Source organism: Danio aesculapii, chromosome 6 (assembly GCF_903798145.1).
Source record: "Danio aesculapii chromosome 6, fDanAes4.1, whole genome shotgun sequence".
NCBI classification, from domain to species: domain Eukaryota; kingdom Metazoa; phylum Chordata; class Actinopteri; order Cypriniformes; family Danionidae; genus Danio; species Danio aesculapii.
In genome coordinates, this window is record NC_079440.1 from 13994994 (window position 1) to 14019196 (window position 24203).

General features: G+C 36.4%; 1 protein-coding gene across 2 annotated transcripts; it reads left to right on the plus strand.

Annotated features, from left to right (window-relative positions):
* The first annotated feature begins 3932 nt into the window (after positions 1-3932).
* atg9a (ATG9 autophagy related 9 homolog A (S. cerevisiae)) lies at positions 3933-22883 on the plus strand. Of its 2 annotated transcripts, none has more exons than XM_056459600.1 (16): positions 3933-4071; positions 4317-4419; positions 4854-5008; positions 5983-6025; positions 6124-6189; positions 6617-6766; positions 6868-7009; positions 7147-7895; positions 9131-9284; positions 11114-11293; positions 11390-11629; positions 13494-13729; positions 16856-16973; positions 17555-17762; positions 19409-19551; positions 21924-22883. In XM_056459600.1, exons 3-16 carry the CDS (start codon positions 4906-4908, stop codon positions 21930-21932), a joined length of 2541 nt encoding a protein of 846 aa, XP_056315575.1. In that variant the 5' UTR covers positions 3933-4071; positions 4317-4419; positions 4854-4905; the 3' UTR covers positions 21933-22883. The 2 variants fall into 2 exon arrangements, with proteins under 2 accessions (XP_056315575.1, XP_056315573.1); XM_056459598.1 differs by having other exon boundaries at positions 4352-4419.
* Positions 22884-24203: the final 1320 nt, after the last annotated feature.

Consider the following 24203-nt stretch of genomic DNA (forward strand, 5'->3'; position numbering starts at 1 on the left):
ACAGTGCATATCCTTTTATCAAAGCAATAGAGTTGAATCTATATAGTGCTAAAAATATATATTCTTCCAAATGTTTGAATAGAAATATGCATAAATTTACAGATATATAAACATCTACATTCTCACCTTCTTAATGATTATAGAACTGAAAGGAAAATAAACCCTGTACATGTTCCTAGGGTTTAAAACAGAGGCAGTAGGACAGAATATGTATATATATTGACCCATATGGTTTCCAGCAGCCGGCAGGAGTTCAATTTAATTAAAAGTCCCCAGAGAAATGACTTCATCTCTGAACAAGAGAGGGGTCTCCACTTACCCCATTTCCCTTCCTTCTTCCTGTCAATCCCAGTACGACAGAATTTCATCTGAATCTGCCCTCAATATCACTAATGCATGGATGTCGGCATGGGGCAGTCACTGTGAAATACAACCACAATCGTAAATCCAGTGTGTTATGTGTTGGTGTAATTGGTGCTGCTGCAGACAACCCTGAAGCACTTCTCTAAACACATTTGTCCAGGTAAATAAGGTATAGCCATTTCCCTGATTCAGGACAACATATTTACCTAATAATACCTATATGCCAAATCTATACCTTGCAGACTTATTAAGCATTTCAAGTATTTTAAAACTAAATAAAGTGTATTTTCTAAAATATTGACAAGTATATTTAAGATACAACGGTCATCTTATGATGAAAAAAGTAAAGGACTAGGAGTGTGTGATTTCATATTCGCTAATAATGCCTGCTATAATACCATAATTGCTATTTTAACAATGTGCTACCATGCCACTCATCTTCAGAGTGCACAGGGGTTTACCGTGGGATGAAGCCTATTAGATATGGAGTTAGAATGACCGATTCTAAATTCAAGATATGAAAGCAGAAATGCCTTGCATGAGTTGTTGTTTTTATTGTGATATAGTTAATTATCACATGACCAAGAGCACAGTTCTTATTCTATTATCACATGTTATATCATGATTAAATAGTTCAACAACAATTCGGTAAATTTAGGAAATTTCACTACAGATTATACAAATAATTTAAAAGCTATATTACAAGTTAATACCTAAAAGTAACTAGTTACATTGAAGTTATCCTTTTTTTCACAAAGATGTATATTACAAAAACAAGAATAAACGTTATTTTGGTCCTCAAAACAATTATAAGATCAAAGCTTAATCTCCTAAGACATACTTTTTAAGAGTCAACATACAAAACTGCAGCAAAAGTAGCACTGCAATAACAAAATAGTTAACTTGGATTAAGCACATGGTAGTGTTTTCTCAAAAATATGTTCCATTTTGGTGAGAAATTGTATGAAGAATTAAGAATGTTATTCTTTATATATATATATATATATATATATATATATATGTATATATATATGTATATATATATATATATATGTATATATATATATATATATATATATATATATATATATATATGTATGTATATATATGTATATATATATGTATATATATATATATATATATATATATATATATATATATATATATATATATATATATATATATATATATATATATATATATATATATATATATAATATACTGAATTTAAACTGTGGATACATAGAAAATATTGTTTAACTAACTAAATAACTAACTAACTAGCTAAATGTAAAATCATGATATGTGTGTTTTATCAATAGATGGCTGTAATACACTATTAGTATATGAACTTGTAAAACTACACAGTGCTTCTTCAGACCATTGCAGGTTCACTAAATGTACTGTAGCTGTTGTCAAGCAACTCCAGTACTTGCTATAAAAAGTAGCTATAGCTACTTATATGACACAATGTTGCTTTTCCAGCAGCTAATATCTATTTATGTGTTAATTAACAGTTTCCATATTTTTGAGTTTTCAGTTTATTTATGGTTGTGAATAGCATTATTGGACCCGGAGTAACTTTTTTCAAGGTTAAAGGTTGTTGGAAGATAGATCAATGTCCCATAATGGAATTGAAAAGCATAAATTAATGGGGAAAATAAAAATAAAAACAGTGTACTTAGTTACTCCCGAACATGACAGTCATCTCAACTGGGTTAATCTGCCATGGATGCACTGAGACACCAATAAATCAATGGGGTATATGCACAGCTAGTGTTTTTCAGCCAATGATAAACTTCTGGTGAAAACTTAATGTGATTAATTACAATACATTCAGTTAAATAGACTTAAGCACTTGTTCAAGCGTAAAATGAGATGAAAGGCCGTGTAACCGCTAGCACCGTCAGAATTAACAAGTGAGTGCCGAAACTCCATTGAAAAAACTGGGGTCAAATAAACTGTCATATTTTAAAGATCCGGTCTCATCTGGTCTGAGACCCATTTTATATCGTATATTGATCAGGCAGTGAAGATCACTGATTTTTAAAGAAATCAGGCCTTAAACATGGCAAGTTATAATGGAAAGACAGTTCACTGGAAGCACCGAGGCTGGCTGGCTGTAATTAAAAGTCTGTGTGCATATACTCCATTAACAACATTCTGTTACACACCTTCAAAAGAACAAAACAACAAACTATTTTGATCTTTGAATGTTTGAAAGCATTGCCTGTTAACAGCTCTCTAAGTGCAGTCTGTAGTTAAACGTGACACTCTTGTGTGGATCTAAGTGGGGGAACAAGCACACAAGTGACTAACCAGACAGTAGCTGGTCTTGTTTAGCTGTGCAGTACTCACCAACATGTTCAGCTGCAGCAGCACTTTCTTGGCCAGACATTCATTCAGACAGCCTGTTCTCCACACAGAAACTCTGGAGATCTTGGCACAGACCTGCACTCCAGGATTATGATGTAGCATCCTTAACAGTCAAAACCACTCCACCAGCTGCAAGACACTGGGGCAGACAGGAGCTGAACTGATGCTCATCAATGCCACCTACAGTGTCGGACGGCTCTCTGGCCTTCCTGCAGGACAAATGCTTCATTATATCCAAGACTGAATTAAACGAATCAGAACAGAACAGAACAAATTTTTAATGTGGTTCCATGTTATGGTTATAATGAATTACTTTAAAATGGTGAGACAACAATATACATATGGCACTATGGGGGTTGTTTTTATGTCCTTATAAGTTTAGAAGTTTGGTGGGGCAAATATGTTTTTATACGTTATGTTATATGCTATTATGTGGAATAAATTACCAAAATCAATCAAAAGATGGTTGTTTGATGATGCTAGTTAGGTAGGTAATGTTTTGTTTATGATTTGTATTGAGAGTTTTTTGTCAATTAACTGTTGATACAACATGTAGTCACAAGAGGGAGCCATTGTATAGCTTGGTCTTGGATCTGCTATTGATCAGTTCAGTGTTCCTGCCATTTTTCTTTTAACACTACACGTGGCCCTCTTAGACAATTTTACATTGAGATATTAACATGTATGTTGTTTCAAAACGTCTCAAATGTATATTAAATTATATTTATTTTAATAACAGCAATAGAATTTAACTGAGACTCATAAAATGTTTAATCTCAAATTGGTATTTGGATAACACGTGAATATAAATAATATATCTAGTCGTTTCTAGTAGGTTAGAGGAGGGTAGAAATGTACTGTATTCGCTGTCAATAAAAAAGTTTGTGTAATGCACTCACTTTAAATCAGATGTTCTGATATTTTGAACCTTGTCACCTCGGTTGTTGAAACCCCCTCAGAACATTCAGCAAAATGCTTTAACCGGTTGTTCTGTTATGTATTAAATGTAATTGTTGAATGTTTAAACTTAAGTGCAATTAAATACTCAGGTAAGCAACAATTTATCCATTTATTCTATGGAATTTACATGTTTTGGAATGGACGCAATGTGAAGTATTGACCTAAAGAAGACCCGCCTCCCGATCCCATTGGCTCGTTTACACACAAATCCTGCTTCTGATTGGACAGCAAACGTGTCACTATGTGGACGCGGCCTCTCCACTGTGCGTCAAGAATCGAAACCAAAAATGCTTCAAATGGGAAAACAAAAGAGAGCTGGGCATTTATAAAAGAAGGCGATTCATAAATCACTTCTCATCACATTCGAATGAGGTAAGGTTTCATCCAAATCATCTTTCTTAATAGCGAATAGCCTGGTTGTTGCTGTATATGTTGGTGTTTCCCAATGTGACGCGCATATCATATTTTCCTCAAGCTTCTGTTTACATAAATAGCAGGACGCCTCCTGTCAGCGATAACAACGAACATTAGTTATTTTAAGCTGTGTTAAATGTAATGAAAGGATAAGTAAGAAGACGTCTAAATGAAATATTGCGTCTGTAGGCTAACGTTAAAAGGACTGAAAGTCGATGTTTTGCTGTTTCATCTATAGGAAGAACAGAATTGGTCCCATAACGTAACTCCCTTTGCTTTCATATATGAAATGGCGGGAGGTACAAGGTAAGATATTCTCTTATAATAAACAGTGTTATAAATGCCGAGACATCACTTCGTATGACATCGCTTGCATTGTTTGTTTTTAAGGTACTTGACATGCCTAGCCAAACTGGTCAAGCACTTTTATTAAATCTGTTCACGTAATGTCAAAAATCCCAGTGCTTTGACATGTCGTTTTTTTATGTGAGTCAGATGCACGTTTCTTATGACAGAGCTCGATGTTGTTGCGCAATGAGGTCAATGTTTAAGTGTCCTGACTACTGAACATTATAAACATCATTATATAGAGAGATCAGTGGTCCTGACATGTTTTTGTGAACTGTGTTTTGAACTACAGTCTCACATACTGTAATCTAAATTAGACCACATCTATTTATCTCGTTTTGTGTCATATCCCAGTGGATTGCACGTAATTAAATAAGTCATTTAATCTATAGGCAGCAGCAGAAGGGATAGTGTGTGACGGGAGATTCAGGGTCTCACAGCAGGATGGCCCACTTTGATACGGAGTACCAGCGCCTGGAGGCGTCTTACAGCGACTCCCCTCCTGGAGAAGAGAATCTGCTGGTCCATGTTCCAGAGGGATCCAAATGTAAGATCTACAGACTCTGCCATTCTAAATAAAGCAATAATAGTTTGTGTTTGTTGAATGTCAGGGTCATGTGGTTTTATTTGTTTTGAAACAAATAGGAGTCAAAAAGATAGTCAGGCATATTTAGAACAAGAATCATTTGATGACATTGAAAGACTTTCTTTAAGAATCAAAGGGCAGCCCAAAAATAATGTTTAATTTAAATATTTGTTATTAGTCACTACATTTTAACCTGTTCACCTGATTGACTTGATCATTTTTAAACATTTAAAATGTAACCAAACAATATTTTACAAATTTCAGTAAGTACAAGTCAGATTAAGAATGTTGTTTAATTTTTACGTTCACAAACATTGTGATGAGGCTGTCTAATTTTTGACTCATTTGCACGTTGCTATGTATGTGTATATTGGAAAATTTTGACATTTTATCCACTGCGATTATTAATATTGCGATATAAATACAATTTCACTAAATTACTTAAATAGCTCTCTATTTGGAAAGTCATTACTTTAAATTGGTTGGGATGATTTTGTATGGGAGTGAATTATTAATATAATATAACATATAATAAACAAACTACAGTCAAAAATAAACAAAATGGAGCAAATGTTTTAGTGAAATAAACAGTGCATTATAGTTTTCTGAGTCTAACAGTATTCGGGTACAGAAATTTAATAATCAAATGTAAAAGAACATTGCATAGTCTTCATCATATAAATAATAACTTTTTTATGCTCTTTATGTTCTCTTAAAATGCTTTAAACTCTTAAATTGTTCACATAGGCCCTAAACACATTAAAACTTTCACTCTATAATGGTTAACTTCTGCAGTGTATCCACAAATCTCATGTGTTTTGACCTGTGGATTCAAGCCATCTTTATTCATAACTCAACAAATTTTTATTTATTTATTTTTTTTACTAATGTCAATATCTTTAATTAAATAAAATGTTGCAATTCATTTGTTTCAGCTCCATGGCACCACATTGAAAATCTAGACCTCTTCTTCCAGAGAATATCCTTTGTGCACTGAAATGAATAGCTTTTGTTCTGTAAATATTGGATTAGGTATATTGATATAAACATAGTCTTATTTTCCTTAACGTTTAATAAGTCTATAATCTGCACCAAAAGAATGGATTTACCTGTATGCTGCTGGGAGAAATATTTGAGCTTGTGTAAGTATTAGTTCAATTATTAAACATTGCATTTTGTGTACAGTTGTGGTATTTATGCAGTGTTTGTTAAAGGGATAGTTCACTCAAAAATGAAAATTCTGTAATCGTTTACTCACCCTTAACTTGTTCCAAAACAGTATGAGTTTAGTTTTTTCCTGTTGAACGTAAAATATGATATATTGAAGAATGATGAAAGTCTATAGTAGGAAAAACAAATACAATGAAAGTCAATGGTTAAAGGTTTCCAATATTCTTTAAAACATCTTCTTTTGTGTTCAACAGAACAAAAAAAAAGCTCAAACTGCATTGGAAGTCAAGAGTAAATGATGACAGATTTTATTGGGTGGACTATGCTTTTAACAATGATTCTGTGATCATATTGCTTTGTCTTACCGATTGCTTGTAATTTTACTGATTGTCATTCCAGGCAACTGGTGTTTGTGGTGGCATTCACAGTGTTCCTGGCTAACTGTGTGGACTATGACATCCTCTTCGCCAACAAGTTTGTTAATCACACAGATTCCTTGAAGGTTACTCTCCCCGATGCATTTCTCCCAGTGGACGTGTGCAGTGCTAGGTATATTTCATCCATTAAATGTCATATTACATGTGCATATAGCTTCATAGTAACAGTACAATCCACCATAAACAAAATCTTTTCGTTAATGTATATTTCAGGATCCGTGACAGTGTTCCGGTCATCTTCATCCTCGTCATATCAGGAGTCTTTTGGCTCCATCGTCTTGTCAAGTTTATCTATAACATCTGTTGCTACTGGGAGATCAGATCTTTTTACATCAATGCGCTGAAAATATCAATGGTAAGCTTTTCTGCTAAATCACTGTAATGCATTTGCTAAGACATTTTGGTTCTTTTCTATTTTGCTTTTCTTGTTTTTTAATGTTTTATTGGTGCCAGTGAGCCTTGATGCTAATTTTAAATGATCTCCATTCTCAGGCGGACCTTCCTTATTTCACCTGGCAGGAGGTGCAGGCAAGGATTGTTGAGATACAGAAGGAGCATCAGATTTGCATCCACAAAAAAGAGCTGTCAGAGCTTGACATCTACCACCGCATACTGCGTTTTAAAAACTACATGGTGGCGATGGTCAACAAGTCTCTTCTACCAGTGCGTTTTCGGTTGCCTTTGCTGGGCGATACTGTTTTTTATACCCGTGGCCTCAAGTATAACTTTGAGTTGATTTTCTTCTGGGGCCCTGGATCTCTCTTTGAAAATGAGTGGAGTTTGAAGAGTGAGTACAAACGTGGAGGGAATCGTTTGGAGTTGGCCGACCGCCTGAGCTCGAGGATCTTGTGGATTGGAATAGCCAATCTTCTCTTATGTCCGGTTATTCTGATTTGGCAGATTCTGTACGCATTTTTTAGCTACACTGAGGTGATCAAGCGAGAGCCGGGAAGCCTTGGTGCTCGATGTTGGTCGTTGTATGGCCGTTTTTACCTCCGTCACTTCAATGAACTAGATCACGAGCTGATGTCAAGACTAAGCAAGGGCTACAAAGCCTCCTCAAAGTACATGAACTGCTTTATGTCACCATTGCTGACAGTCGTGGCCAAGAATGTGGCGTTCTTTGCCGGCTCCATTCTTGCCGTTTTGATTGCTTTGACTATTTATGATGAAGATGTGTTGGCTGTGGAACATGTGCTCACCAGTATCACTTTACTCGGAGTTTGCATCACAGTCTGCAGGTGAGCAAAGGAAGTTTTTAAAAGATAACAATGACCAAGGTGCCGTTTACACTACTGCGTTTTCATTTTAAAATGCTGAATTTTTATTGCCTGTGTCTTCAACCCACACAATTCGAGCATTTTAAAAGTCATAAAGACCCTTTTTTAGATTGGAAATTCTAGTTTTCCATTTTTGTGTGGATAAACTTAAATGCAAACTTTTGAAAACGGAAAACACTTGGTTTGTATTGCATATTATTCCCTAATTCAAACACTTTTCATTTGACCATTACACCACCAGTGAACTATTAAGTGTGGATGCTGGCAAAATATGCTCATGCCCAGTTAGTGTGAATTGTCAGGTATAATTTTGGATGTAAACACTACCTGACAAAAGTCCTGTCGTCGATCGTCCTGTCGTAAGTGCAACAAATAATAACTTGACTTCTTGTTGATCATTTGGAAAAGTGGCACAAGGCAGATTTTTCCGATTAATCATCTGTTAAACTGCATCCCAATCATCACAAATACTGCAGAAGACCTACTGGAACCTGCATGGATCCAAGATTCTCACAGAAATCAGTCAAGTTTGGTGAAGGAAAAATTATGGTTTGGGGTTACATTCAGTATAGGGGTACGCGAGAGATCTGCAGAGTGGATGGCAACATTAACAATCTGAGGTATCACAACATTTGTGCTGCCCATTACATAATCACAGGAGAGAGCAAATTCTTCAGCAGGACAGCGGTCCTTCTCATACTTGAGCCTCTACATCAACGTTCCTAAAAGCAAAGAAGGTCAAGGTGCTCCAAGATTGGCCAGCCCAGTCAACAAATATGGACATTATTGAGCATGTCTGGGGTAAGATGAAGGAGGAGGCAATGTAGATGAATCCAAAGAGTCTTGATGAACTCTGGGAGTCCTGCAAGAACACTTTCTTTGCCATTCCAGATTACTTTATTAATAATTTATTTGACAAGACTTTAGTTAAGTAGTGTAGGGTGTATATATATATATATATATATATATATATATATATATATATATATATATATATATATTTAACACTATAAAAATGCCAATCTGGATGAGGAGTGTTTGTAATATAAAAAAACTGTTTTAAAATGAAATCACACCAGTGTAAACGGCACCCAAGATTAACAGATTTCTTTTTGACATTTGGTTTGTTTTTAAAAGTGATAAGGTTTGACTTTGACCTGTTTTGTGCTCTTTCTTTCATCCTTGCTCTGACCTAGGTCGTTTATCCCAGACAAACATATGGTGTTCTGTCCAGAGCAGCTGCTTAAAGTGATCTTGGCACACATCCACTACATGCCTGATCATTGGCAGGGTAATGCCCACAGATACGAGACCAGAGACGAATTCGCTCAGCTTTTTCAGTACAAGGCTGTAAGTCAAGGAGCAGTCTAAGAAATACTGCATTTGCATACTTCTTGTTAAATAAGTTTTAAAAATAAAATTGTTATTTAATAATAAAACAAAAATTAAGAACAGGAAAAAACAATAGCACAAATTAACAGTTAAAACGATAATGATATTAATATCATAAAAGTATTAATAAAGTGATAAACAAAAAGTGAAACTAAATTCAACAGATGAGTAGTGAAAAAAATCATCATATTCAATTAGAAAGTGAAAGTATTTATACTGCAATAAAAAAAACCCTGCCTAAAACAAACATTAGCCCTTTTGTCCTGGCTAAATTCATGATTAACTACATAGCAACAAGTCTTGTTCTGCACTATACATCAGTAGAACTGAAAGTAAAATATAACATTTCGGGTGGGTACTCAGTTGTAATAGAGAATGCGAATGTGATGTTACAGCACAATGCATTCTGGGAATTAAGGACAAGGAAACCTGGATCCCATTCATCTATATCAGTGTTTCTCAACCACGTTCCTGGAGGACCACCAAAATGTTTTGGATGTCTCCTTTGTCAGTCAAACCCATCACAGGTCTTGCAGTGTCTCAGTTGATGATCTGAATCAGGTGTGTTTGGTTAGGGAGACATGGAAAATGTGAAGAGCTGGTAGTGCACCAGGAACGTGGTTAAGAAACACTGATCTATATAGGTTTACTATATCATATGTACACTCATTTGCAACAAACTAAGAGCTCACAATACAAATAAAGAAATAAATCATATATGGAAATGTTTTCTCGTGGCAGCTTTTGATACCCTGTCATTTTAGCATTGGAGACAGATGATAGATTGTATGGCTTGTTTCATATTCAAACAAGTATCTGCATCTAAAAAAGTGCGAACCAAATGGCCTACAAGAACTCAAGAGTTGTGACCCAACCAAAACAGTTGGGTAATCTACGGGGCTCATATCCTTTTTTATAAAGTAGTGTCTCACATACAATACTTTGTGTTAAGTTACTTGAAGACAGACGAGTTAACATCGATGCTGAGGAACTGTACTATTCATTGTCTTCAATAAAAGTCTTCTCCCCGTAAGAACTTTGGTCAGCTTACTTTATGTATTAGAGTTACGTAATACATTGGCAAGCCACGGTTGAGTCAAATACAGCTAAATCTAACACAGAGTATTATGGAATGCATATTTTCAGTTTCTTAAACACACAAAGAGTGTTGATAAAAGTATCTACACGTTAATCCATTTTATTCTGAGTCATTGTAAGATGTTTTTCATAAGATATTACTATAAAACGGTCAGCTTTTTCTGTGGCGATTTGCATTGTGCGCTCCTGAGCGTGTCAAAAACATGGCAGAATGCAACTTTCCATGACATAGATTCTCATTGTCTATTGCAGTGTTTCCCAACCCTGTTCCTGGAGGCACACCAACAGTACATTCTTTGGATGTCTCCGTTATCTGACCCATTAACTTCAGGTTTTGGAGTCTCTTCTGATGTTATAATAAGATGATTCAGGTGTGTTTGATTAGGGAGAGATTGAAAATGTGGACTGTTGGTGTGCCTTCAGGAACAGGGTTGGGAATGACTGCTCTATTGGATGTGTCCATGCATACATACTTGCAGTCTTATGTGAGAAAAAGACAGGTTTAAGTGTGGCATACGTCACCAGAAAGAAGTTGCTGTTATTTAATCATGATATTCTGATTTATAAAATGTGTGAAATTATGTCCTAAATGAAACTTGAATTGACGGTCCACTCATAAGATGATTTTCAATCGAAAGAGAATTTTCATTTCATGCCAGCTGTTGATTTGTCATCTTTTTTTTTTGTAGGTGTTCATACTCGAGGAGCTTTTGAGTCCTGTCATCACTCCTTTCATCCTTATTTTTTGCTTACGACGCAAATCCTTGGAGATCATTGATTTTTTCCGAAACTTTACTGTCGATGTGGTCGGTGTGGGTGATACTTGCTCTTTTGCACAGATGGATGTCCGCCAACACGGTCATCCTGCGGTAAATTTTTTTTGTTATTGTGTTTTTTGTGTGCTGTAGATGGATCTACTTAACTTTCTTTTAATTGCTGACTTTGATACGTTTTGGTCAATTTAGTGGATGTCTGCTGGGAAAACCGAGGCCTCCATCTATCAGCAGGCAGAAGATGGGAAGACAGAACTGTCACTCATGCACTTTGCCATCACAAATCCACACTGGCAGCCCCCTCGGGAGAGCACACATTTCATCAGCCTTCTGAAAGAGAAGGTGCATCGTGATGCAGCTGTTGGACAGCAGGGAATCATAGCAGAGAATGCAGGCTTTACCTCAACACATTCACTATACAATGATTCAGAGGTATACAAATGACACTGCTGACACCATCTCTATCAGATTCATGTGTACAGCTAGGATAAATAAAATTAAGAGACCACTTGAAATGTTCAGTTTCTCAGGATTTATTGTTTTATTTTGTTAATTATTGACAATATTTCTTTTAAATTTAAAATAAAATTTGTCAGTTACAGCATTTTCTTTGGATAAAAGAACAAAAAAAGCCCATATAACATGCCCATTTAAAGATCTGATACATTGAAATGTGAAAATTACATATGTTATACACATTCATATTTGGATTTTTTACTTATGTTAAATGTCATATACATCATATATTTCGAAATATTGCAAAAATGTACATTTTCGTTTTATTTTCAACTATTGGAATTTCAAATATGTACATATAACATAATTATATACTGTATATAAGCAATATCACATGAGTAGCAGCGTGATATGGCTGTATATCGGCACTGTGGGAGGCGTGCGTTGACTCGAGGCCATAGGCTTAGTGCCCCCACCAGTGATGATTGTTACAAGTGTGATATTGCTTTATACAACAGTTCGACGGCATAATCATGTGTATAAAAAAAGAAATTCAAACACTTCTTCTTAATATCTCTTAAGAGTCTTAATATCCTTTTGTTAGAGGAACTACTTTCTTCCATCATTCCTTCACATCTGCAGCTGATGGTCAGAACAGCAGAAACTGTTGCTACTCCACCAACATCACTTTAGAGATTGTATTTGAATGATTCTCTAGCGTAATGTCTAAAATCATGACAAAACTGGTGATTTGCTCACATTTTAAGATTATAAGGCTGAACGCCATGAAATGCCATCAGTCTACAGAGATTTCCCAATATTTCTCTGTTGCAATCAGGAGATCACAATTATTAACCCTGAAAAAGCCAAAGCAAAGCAAAGACTACCAGAATACTGTAGTATAAATATAGCACTACAACATACAAAACTTAGACTTAGAACATACAACATAGAATTTCACTTGTTCTGTAATGATTTGTTCAGCTGTGGTTCAAACTTACACTGAGAAAATGCTGTTTTTCCCCCCTAAGAACATAATATGCTGTCTCTGTCGCCATCTTGTGGTGGAACGTCAACCGTCTTTGCTCTGCTCAGTATAACAGGCTGGCCACCAACGAACCGAATCTGAAATTATAAATATTTAAAATAGGCACTGTCCTAAACTGCATAGTTCCAATCTAAACTACATTCTCGCCTAAAAAAGCCTCAAAAGTACATTATGTTGTCCAACAGCAGCAATATTTGTCAAACTGTAGTGAGTTTATTGATCTGCTCTCACTCCATGTGGGTGATGTAATACACAAGAGTGATGAGGCTGTACGAGTTCTGATATTGCAGAATATCGCATCAGCCAATCAGATCGAGAATAAGACAGAACTGTATATACATTATATAAACATTATTTGGACGTATGTAGATATATGTAGTTCCAATGGTTGAAATTTTTTTAATTAATATTTCAAAATATATATGTTGCATATATGACATTTTATACTCAAATATAAACTCGTATATCATTTGAATATTGCCAATCAGATATCTACATGGGTGCTTTCAGATGCTATCTTTATTAATTTTTAAACAAAATAATACCTATGGTTTAACTTGTTGGACTATTTTATTTTTTAACTCTGAACTATTGTTATTAGATGCTTATTAAATTAAATAGAATTTAACATTTTACTCAAATCCACACCTAACAAATATAGAGAAATTGAGCATTTTTAGGAGATTGCTTTTAATTATTATTATTAATGTTATTTAAAAAAAAATTATGTTAATATTCAGAAAATATCTGTAAAGTTTATATTATTAACTAATGATTCTTTTTCCCATTCAGCCACGTAGTCTTATTGCTAATCTCCTGATGGGTCCCCCTTCCCTGGCTTCTCTGCACCTGGGTCGAGAGGGCTCCATCAATCATGTGTCCATTGGTGTGAGTGAGGGGGCATCTGCACTGCGATCCCTCTCTCCTGTCAGCACTAGTCTCCACCTGCGGGGTAGCTACCCCTCTGCCAGACTGCCACGACCTGACCATCCAGCTGTGGTGGCTGGACGAGGAATGGCAGGCTCTAGGTAATGACTGCATAACATTTAACATGCAGTTGAAGTCAAAATAATTAGCCCTCCAAGGAATTTTTCAGAGTATTTCCTATCATATCTTTTTCTTCTGGAGAAAGTCTTTTTTTTATTCCGGCTAGAATAAACGCAGTTTTCTTTTTTAAAAACCAATTTAAGGTCAATATTATTAACCTTGTTAAGCAATATTTTAATTTGATTGTCTACAGAACAAACCATCATTATACAATAACTTGCCTAATTACCCCAACTTAACCTATTTAACCTAGTTAAGCCTTTAAATGTCACTTTAAGCTGAATACTAGTATCTTAAAAATATCTAGTAAAATATTATTTACTGTCATCATGAAAAAGATAAAAGAAAACAGTTATTAGAAATGAGTTATTAAAACTATTTTGGTTAGAAATGTGTTGAAAAAAAATTCTATTAAACAGAAATTGGGGGAAAAAAAACAGGAAAGCTAATAATTCAGGAGGGCTAATAATTCTGATTTAAACTGTATATTAATTTGTCTAATTTACTATGTTATGAGTGTATTGATGAAATATTTGAGCTTTATGAATTACTCCATTGATTGAAACCCTTATCTTGAGATGAATTAATCCAAGGTAGTTTGCGCGTGCAACAGTAGTGCGAAAAGCAAAAAGTGGTGGGATAAAACATGATGATGTAACACTAATAAAACGAGTGATTGCTCCATATTTTAGGTTTCTGTATGGAGAGGTCATATTTTGATTTTCTATTGGTCTCACGCAATCATGTGATGCAAATTTGCAGGTCCGAGTTAACCAAGCTTGAGTGATGGAACAAAGTTTGTCACATGAGCTTGCGTTTCTGTTCAGGCCATATGTAAGTGTAAGAATGGAAGTCAATGATTGGCAAAAAGTGCCGTGAGATTGCAGCTTTAGACATTATAGTCAAACTGCTAACTTGACACTTGAAAATTAAAAGAATTCAAATGAATTTAAGAAGCTTAACAACTGTTGAGAACATTTCGAATGACAACCAGTTTTAACATGTCACTTCGAAAATGTGTTTAGTTATAAATGTAGCTACTAATTTATTTATTTATTCATTTTCCTTCGGATTAGTCCCTTATTTATCAGGGGTCGCCACAGTGGAATGAACCACCAACTATTCCAGCATATGTTTTACGCAGCGGATGCCCTTCCAGCCTTAACCCAGTACTGGGAAACACCCATGCCTTCTCACATTTACACACACTCATACACTGTGGCCAATTTATTTCCTCCTATTAACCTATAGCACATGTCTTTGGATTGTGTGGAGAAACTGGAGCACCCGGAGGAAACCCACGCCAACATGAGGAGAATATGCAAACTCCACACAGAAATGCCAACTGGCCCACCTGAGACTCGAAACAGCAACCTTCTTGCGACAGTGCTAACCGCTGAGCCACCATGCCACCCTAGTTACTTCTTACAAAGAGTAACAACCACATCATCATAAAAGTAACCGTTTACCATGAAAAGTAACTACTGTTTTACTTAATATGCAACTAAAACAAACAAACAATAAACTTGGATTCCGGCCAAGTATTTTTTAATATGTTAAATGAAATGGACACTAAATACAAAAAATTATGAATATAAAACAATGTACACTATTCTATAACATAATAAAGTTACTTACAAAAGACACCCATCAAATGTAATCTATAATTGTAAATATTATAATTACTATAGTGGAACAATAAAAAGATGGTTCAGAACTTTTAAAATGTACAGCACAAACCGCAAATTGCCAAGTAAGTCTAAAAGTAAGTGATGCTTCTGAGCCTACTCTGATGGAAACCTCAATTACAACAAGTTCTGTATTAATTCTTGGTGAATTTTGTTTCTCGCCGCTGTCGCCAATAATATGCTTGGTTTGGGACTTGTGGAGCTGTGCATCGATGGATTTGCTCTTCAGTGTTTGGACTTTCCGCAGTGAAATTTAAACTGAACTAAACTGAACTTCAACTCTGAAAACTGGACTGACACAGTTTTAATTTACTAGAACGTCTATGTTAAGCTGCTTTGACACAATCTACATTGTAAAACGCTATAGAAGTAAAGATGAATTGAAAAGATGAATTCTATAATGCCACGTTTTATTGCCAGTAACAGTGTTGTTCGAGGTCATTTGTTTGATTACTCGTTACTGAAAAAAAAAAGAAACTTTCGTTAACATTAAAATTACGTTACGCAGTAGGTAGTGCTGTCGCCTCACAGCAAGAAGGTCGTCGGTTCGAGCCTCGGCTGGGTCAGTTGGTGTTTCTGTGTAGAGTTTGCATGTTCTCCCTGCGTTCGTGTGGGTTTCTTCTAGGTGCTCCGGTTTCCCCCACAAGTCCAAAGACATGCGGGACAGGTGAATTGGCTAGGCTAAATTGGTGTATGTGTGTGTATGGATGTTTCCCAGAGATGGGTTGCTGCTAGAAGGGCATCCGCTGCGTAAAACATGTGCTGGATAAGTTGGCGGTTCATTCCGCTGTGGCAACCCCGGATTAATAAAGGGACTAAGCCGAAAAGAAAATGAATGAATGACGATTGTTTGTTAACACTTTTAGAATAAGATTAATGCAATAAGATTTGCTAACATCAGATAAGGATGATGATAACTTCTTATAATATCCGTTATTCCCATTATTGCATATAACTAGTAGGCTGTTAACTTACCATATCTTAAAAAATTCTTACTTAAATAGTCAAATTAATTAAAATCTTCACAAGAGTTTTATATACAAATGACAATTCACGTTATAAACTGATTTTAAAAAAAGTAGTCATACCCATGTGTACTAACTACTGTTCAAAAGTTTGGTCCCAGAAGATAGTAATAAAATTATGAAATGTAATATTTCGTAATTGCACATGTATGGATTAAAGATTCCTTGGGGAAAAAAATATTTAGCAGCACACGTTCAATGTTTAGCTTAAGCATATTAGAATCATATTCGTGATACTGAAGACTGGAGTAATGATGCTGAAAATCCAGCTTTTCCATGACATAAATACAACTACCAACCCCAAACTTAGGAAGTGTATGTGACCTTAAATTGTTCCTTCCTCTATTCAGATTATTTGACAATTATCATCCATTTGTTTTTTCCCCTCATCCAGCACTGACGCCCGCACCATCAGCTCTGGCAGCAGTGCCTGGGAAGGCCAGCTCACCAGCATGATCCTATCAGAATACGCCTCCACAGAGATGAGCATTCATGCTCTCTACATGCACGAGGTAAAGCAGCACACGAGCAGCTCAAACAACTAAAACAGATTATTAAATACATGTTTGGGATTTAGCGGTTGCTTTTATCCAAGATTCTGAGAGACTTCCCAGTGCTAGCTGATTTTCCGGTCCCTGAGTATATTAGATGGCCTTAAGTAATATGTACTTGCATCAAAAAATAAATGCAGTGTACTTACTGTGTTTATGATGTATTGCTTAACACAGTTTGTGCTCTTGAGGTGGGATACAGGTAGGGTTAGGGACAGGTTTGGTGGTTTAAGGGTGGAATAAGGTGTAAGGGATGATCAACAGTGTAATTACAGATGTAATAACATGCAGGTATTTAATCAATCATATGTACAATGTAAAATCATGTATTTACACAATAGGTACATTGTGACAAATGATTAATTTCAGTGTAAGTACATATTAGGTAAGGCCACCTAATATAAAGTGGGATCGATTTTCCTTTACTTTCTCTTTCCAAATCGACAAATGAACCAAATATGTGATGATCCATCTGGTTGTGTTGAAAGGTTAATTTGTAGTCTGCAATTGAAGATTACTAACTATGTCCACTGTACATGCAGATGCATAAGCAGCAGTCGCGAGGTGAGCTGTCTCGACATACCTGGCACAGGCAGGAGAGTGACGAGAGCAGTGAGAGCGTCAATGAAGACGTTGAAGCTGCCCGCAACTTCCCCCGATCCAGCACTTTTCCTTGCACAACCACATCACACCAGGAGGGGGCAGCAGCACAACAGAGCAGCAGTCAGCGGCGACACGGCGGAACCTCGGGTACTAGAAATCACTGCTCATTTGTTTAGCGTTTTTTCATTTGAAATTGAGTCTGAAATTGAGTTCTTTCATCCAACTGTATGAAAAGATCTATGTGTCAAAAGTCGTACATCGAAATTCACCATAATCATAAGAGTAGGTAGTCGACTTACCACTTCCAGTGAGATTCTGAAGTACATACAGTATCCGATAAACAATTTACTATCTCATGACAGTCACGTGAAGGGTATTAATACTACAGAAGACCACTTAAATACTTGTGGTCTAAACGGTTCAAGAGTATAAGCAATCAACAGTGATTTAAGGTGCTGTATGTAAGTTTTTGACTCTTCTAAAGCATTGAAATACCACAATATGTTTGCAGATATTTAAGAAACATGCTAAGTGAACATGTTTTTCTGAAAAACAATGCTGAACTCCGTTATTCTGCTTAGAAAATGTGCGATCCATATCGCAATGCTTGTTTCTGTTTTGGTCTCTATAACCTGCCCACTGCCAGTTTACCCAATTATATTTCGGCATCCTGTGTTGCCTTGGCGTAAAAAACATAGCGTATTTCATTTCAGTCATGAAGACTTCCTCGGTTTGTGAGTGCGGCTGAAAATGAGATGCAGATTGAGAGTTCTAAAAATCGACATGAGGTGGTTTTTAATTAGCAAACAATATTACAATCTTGGTTCACATCAATCGAGGAGAACTGCATCACTTTAGCTTATCTGCAGGACGTTTTTCACCTCGCGAATATTTCGATTGAGTTTAATTATTTGAACTTGAGTGGTAGATGTGATTAAGACGAATTCCATGACAAATGACACAATTCGTATTATTGGTGGCGTGCGGCAATATTTTTCCTCTCTTTGTGCATTTGCATGAACTTTGGATGTAATTTACTTGTACGTAATCAAAATCCAGCCAGATGTATCGCGGATCGGAAAATAATAAGCGTAAATCAAAAATTGACATTGCGTGTAAAATTATAGTGCGCAAAAGCTAAATAATTTTTTGAACCGAGACCATGATACATTTTTTTGATCCCGTAAACTTGCGCAAATACTTAATCATCGTTAGCCAGGGCGTCAGGAATGTTCATTTCTGTTGATGTCATCAATCTGGCAACCTGTGTCAACAGAGCAGAAGGAGGGGTCTGTGAATAACAAAAAAATTATAATATTTTTAATATTTTTAATTTTTTAATATTTTATTTGTACTGCAATACCTATGTCAACCACTAGGTCGATCCGACATACTGGCTAAGATATTACATGGCGCCTGAAAACCTTGCAACCATGGAAACACTGGATTCAGAACTATTTTAAGGCGCTGCATAACAATGACTAAATTAGAGTATATTTCCTAGCCATAGCATAGCATTTTCCATCAGTCACACAATGCAACGACAGAAGAGTCAAGCTTTAAACAGGAAAATTATCTAAAGTCTTTAGTCATTTTTAAGAGAGATGCTAATGGTCTAATCGATTCAGTGATCTAAAAGCTAAGCTAAAACTGCTCCCGCCAGACCCAGAGATCAGCTGAATAGATTAAATATGGTAAAACTGACATGTTTACTCTAGGGGAGTTGTACAATTAGCATATTTTCCAAAAAAAAGTGGAATATTCCTTTAAACAACAATCTGTGTCTCCTACAGATCCTGCTTCTGGAAGCTTCCGTGTTCAGAGGACCCCTCGTATGGCCATGGGGGGTTGGTCTGAGGAAAACCAGACGAGCCGACATCACGATCCAGTGCCTGAGGAGGGCTCTGAGGATGAGCTGCCACCACACATACATAAGGTACCGTACAACATACTGACTGTAAATATGAAGCTACACTACCTAACAGAAGTCTTGTCACCTAGCCAAGTTTTAGGAACAACAATAATAACTTGACCTCTAGTTGATCATTTTGTATCAGAAGTGGCTTATATGAAAGGCAAAGGCCTCTAGATTACTAATGTTTAATGATTTTATTAGGACAGTAAGGTCTGACTTTGACAAAAATCTTGTCATTTAACAGAAATAATGTACAGTATAGAATATAAAGTCATGGTGCAGTGGGAAAAGAATCAATATTGTGTATGACTCCCATGAGCTTGGAGGACTGCATCCATACATCTCTGACTCAAATAACTTAATAAAGTCATCTGGAATGGCAAAGAAAGCGTTCTTGCAGGACTCCCAGAGTTTATCAAGAGTCTTTGGATTCATCTTCAATGCCTCCATCTAAATTCAGACATGCTCGATAATCATAATATCTGGTGACTGGGCTGGCCAATTCTGGAGCACCTTGACCTTGTTTTCTTTTAGGAAATTTTATGAAAGTATGAAGAGTTCTATCCTGCTGAAGAATTTGCCCTCTCCTGTGGTTTGTAATGTAATGGGCAGCACAAATGTCTTGATACCTCAAGCTGTTGATGTTGCCATCCACTCTGCAGATCTCTCACATGCCCCCATACTGAATGTAACCCCAAACCATGATTTTTCCTTCACCAAACTTGACTGATTTCAGTGAGAATCTTGGGTCCATGAGGGTTAAAATAGGTCTTCTGCAGTATTTGTGATGATTGGGATGCAGTTCAACAGATGATTAATTAGGAAAAATCTACCTTCTGCCACTTTTCCAAATGATCAACTAGAAGTCAAGTTATTATTTGTTGTCCTGGGATTAGGCTTGGGCAATATCCAAATTTTGATACTGTCAAACCTCCTCCCTATTTTACCTCGGTATACGGTATTACAATGCATAATAAAAAATGATGATGTAAGGCTCAGACAGCGTCACCAAACTGTTGGCTTGTGCCTAAACCATTCAGATACTGAATACCGTATATGCGACCTTAGGTTCGCGGTTCGTGGAACATCTTGCTCGTATTAGAGATCTGCACGGGATGCTTTCTCTCATCCACACACACATAGACAGCACCAAGCCAGCGATGCACAGCATCACGCTCTCTCTCTCTCATTCATACACACACAAACAAACAGCAGTGCTGTCTTTGTATGTGTGTGTGTGTGTATATATATATATATATATATATATATATATATATATATATATATATATATGTGTATGAATGAGAGAGAGCGAGATGCTGCGTGACGCTTGTTTGGTGCATTCACAGCACCAAACAAGCGACACACAGCATCACATTCTCTCTCATTCACAAACATACTCATACTCTCTCACAAACACACACACACACACAAACAGCATTCACGCAGATGCGTGCGTGCTCACTCGCTCGGGAGCGATACTGTTAGACCGCCTGCTCCCGTTCAAATTACACAAGAGTTACAGACCATTCCCATGCTTTATTTGGAAATTTATTACCGCACCGCAAGAAATCTGGTCGGGTCACATGGCTCCCGCGGTACAGAAGTGGAAATGCAGACCTCTAGTTCGTATTTACCACGTCTCCCTTCTCGTTCGGTCGAAACCCGAAATACTGCCAAACTGCAGAGGTTGTGTTCTTTTTTGAGACCAGGTCACTTGCTGCGTGACTCGCCATCTTATCTCTCCTCTCTCTCGCTCCTCCACACTGTCCCGTGATGACAATCACGCATATGCATTTTTAGGCATTAAATAAGTGAAGTTTCATAAACTAATTTTGAGAGGAGCACGTGATATGATTGAGCACAGCTGGCCGCTCATCTGTAATCAGTAATAATCCAATCAGAGTGATCCTGGTTTACTATAAATGGATCATTTTCTCCCTACTGCTCTATCTTTGTTTGGAAGAATCCCCCCTTCCACCCAATCTCCTCCTTTTCCCCCCTTTTCTAAAGGGGGAGCTCTTGAGACCTACCTGATCTCGGATCTCCTGATATGCTTATTGACCAGGCGGGAGCCCTGGGCTCAAATATCTCCGAGCTCAGGGTTCTCTCCCGGGACAGCATGCCAAACCTGCTTTAAACGCCAAGCATATCTAAGTGGGAACTCTTGAAATAATATTTAATACTTGTCTCCTATTTTAGTGCATTGTTTTTTTTATCCTGGTATAACGGTATTGAAAATGACACCGTTGGTATTTTTAGATCCCGCGGTATACCATATTACCGTATTACCGCCCAGGCCTACCTGGGATCGATGACAAGACTTTTGTAAGGTAGTGTACACTGCTCTGTGCTGCATTACATTTAATATCATGTTCTCGTATTTATTTCAGGTGACTTAATATCATCAATGAAGTAGATGAGAGAGACTCACACCATCCGTTTACTTTTGGACACTGATCACAAAGGTCATATTTATTTACTCTTTGACAGAACTTAAGTTTAACTATTGGATGTCACGGTGTGGCACTGGATCGAATTTTCAGAGCTTCTTGCGAACTGAAACTTTGAAGAACATCCCAAAATGTACTCATAGATCTCATTTATTGATGAAAGCTACAAACTGGTTGTGTAATATATTTTATTTTGAATAGGAAAGTCTATTTGAATTACCGGAATAAACAGCGTTCCTTCAGTAAACCGTTTAGTAGGGTTGCATTAACCTTAACATTTCCGTTCGTCAAAAAAAAAAAAAGTTAAGGTCGGTGCTGATGTTTGTGCTTTTGAGCCGCTTTACATCATTTGATAGGATAAAGAAATATTTGTAATATGCGATGTGCCATTCTGAACGTTCTTGCTTTGCAAAGTTAGTTAAAAAAAAAATTTATTGTGTGAGAGTTCCGTGAGAGGGGGAAAAACCACTGAAGATCAGTCAAGCACGGCACTCCAAAACTGATGCATGCTGTTTCTTATTATTTTGCACAATATCAAATGAGAATGCACTTTATTATTTTGTTCTCAGATCCAAAGGATAATCAAATGAGCTTTTATAAACATCCAGTTTTAATAGGTGTATATTTCTGTCCCGGGGTTGGGGTTCTGTAGCTCAGACGGATAAAACATGATTAGCAAGAACGACAGGGTTGTGTAAAGCAGTGTTTCTCAACCACGTTCCTGGAGGACCACCAACAATGCATGTTTTGGATGTCTCCTTTGTCTGTCACACCCATCACAGGTCGTTCAGTCTCTGCTAATGAGCTGATCATCTGAATCAGGTGTGTTTGGTTAAGGAGACTGGGAAAATGTGCAAAGCTGGTGGTCCTCCAGGAATGTGGTTGAGAAACACTGGTGTAAAGCATTTTATATATATATATATATATATATATATATATATATATATATATATATATATATATATATATATATATATATATATATATATATATATATATATATATATATATTCCAGATATCTCAGGCTTGTTTTCACACTGAAGTTGTCTAGGATGTGCCTGGCACTTACTGGATGATTGCAGAGTAATGCTCCACCCTCCATCTACAGTAAAAGGGAAATGAACAAACATTGTGTGTGACTGCAACGAGTTTAGGATCTCATCTCTAGTTCATCACTGCATAAAATGACATAAACTGACAGCATTTCTCATATCTCACACTTCGTGCTTGCATAGAAAGTGTTCAAGGTGCAAATCGTGCATGACCCTTGACCTTTATACTGGTATGTGTTAGTAACAACTGGCCTGTAAAATGCTTCTGTGATCTTAACTACAGTAATCTATCAGCTGCACTGAACATCATCTTTTGATTTGTTTTGCTTTTGTTTTTTAGACTGTGTTGTATATTTACATTTTGTACAGGTTCAATTCATTATTAAAAATTTATTTAATAGTTGTGTGTGTTTTTCCCAAACTATTATTATAATGGTCCGAGTGTAAACACCGTCAAAATGATGGATTGTGGTCATTTAATTTAGATAATAGTAATAGTATAATTCAGACTTTAGATGCATCATGTGATGTTGCCAGGATTGTAACGGCCGTTATGATGTATAGTGGGTTAAACAAATGTTAATATACTTACTCAAACTTGGTATGTTCATGGCTAGAAGTTATATTTTTATAATCGTGTGAGACTACTTGCATAAAATGCATATAAATATAATTTATTGCTCTAAATCTCCCAAAAATGTAGTAAAATCACATCGAAATGCTTATTTTTATGATTAAAAACTAATGTAATTTGAATTGAGGTGGGCAAAATGAGGCAATACATCAATATTGTTCAATAAATGTACTTTAGCATGATTTTTATAAAGATATAGAAGATGTTATAGAGCAGGGGTCACCAATCTTGTTCCTGGAGGGCCGGTGCCCTACAGATTTTAGCTCCAACTCTAATCAAACACACCTGAACAAGCTAATCAAGGTCTTGCTAGGTATACTTGAAACATCCTGGCAGGTGTGTTAAGGCAAGTTGGAGCTTAACCGGCCCTCCAGGACCAAGATTGGTGACCCCTGTTATAGAGTTAAATGGATATTTTTCACACTATTTACTCACTTTGAAGTGGTTATAAATCTCAGTTTCTTTCTTCTGTAAAGCACAAAAGAAGATATTTTGAAGAAAGCTGAAAACTGGTACTCATTGACTGCTATAGT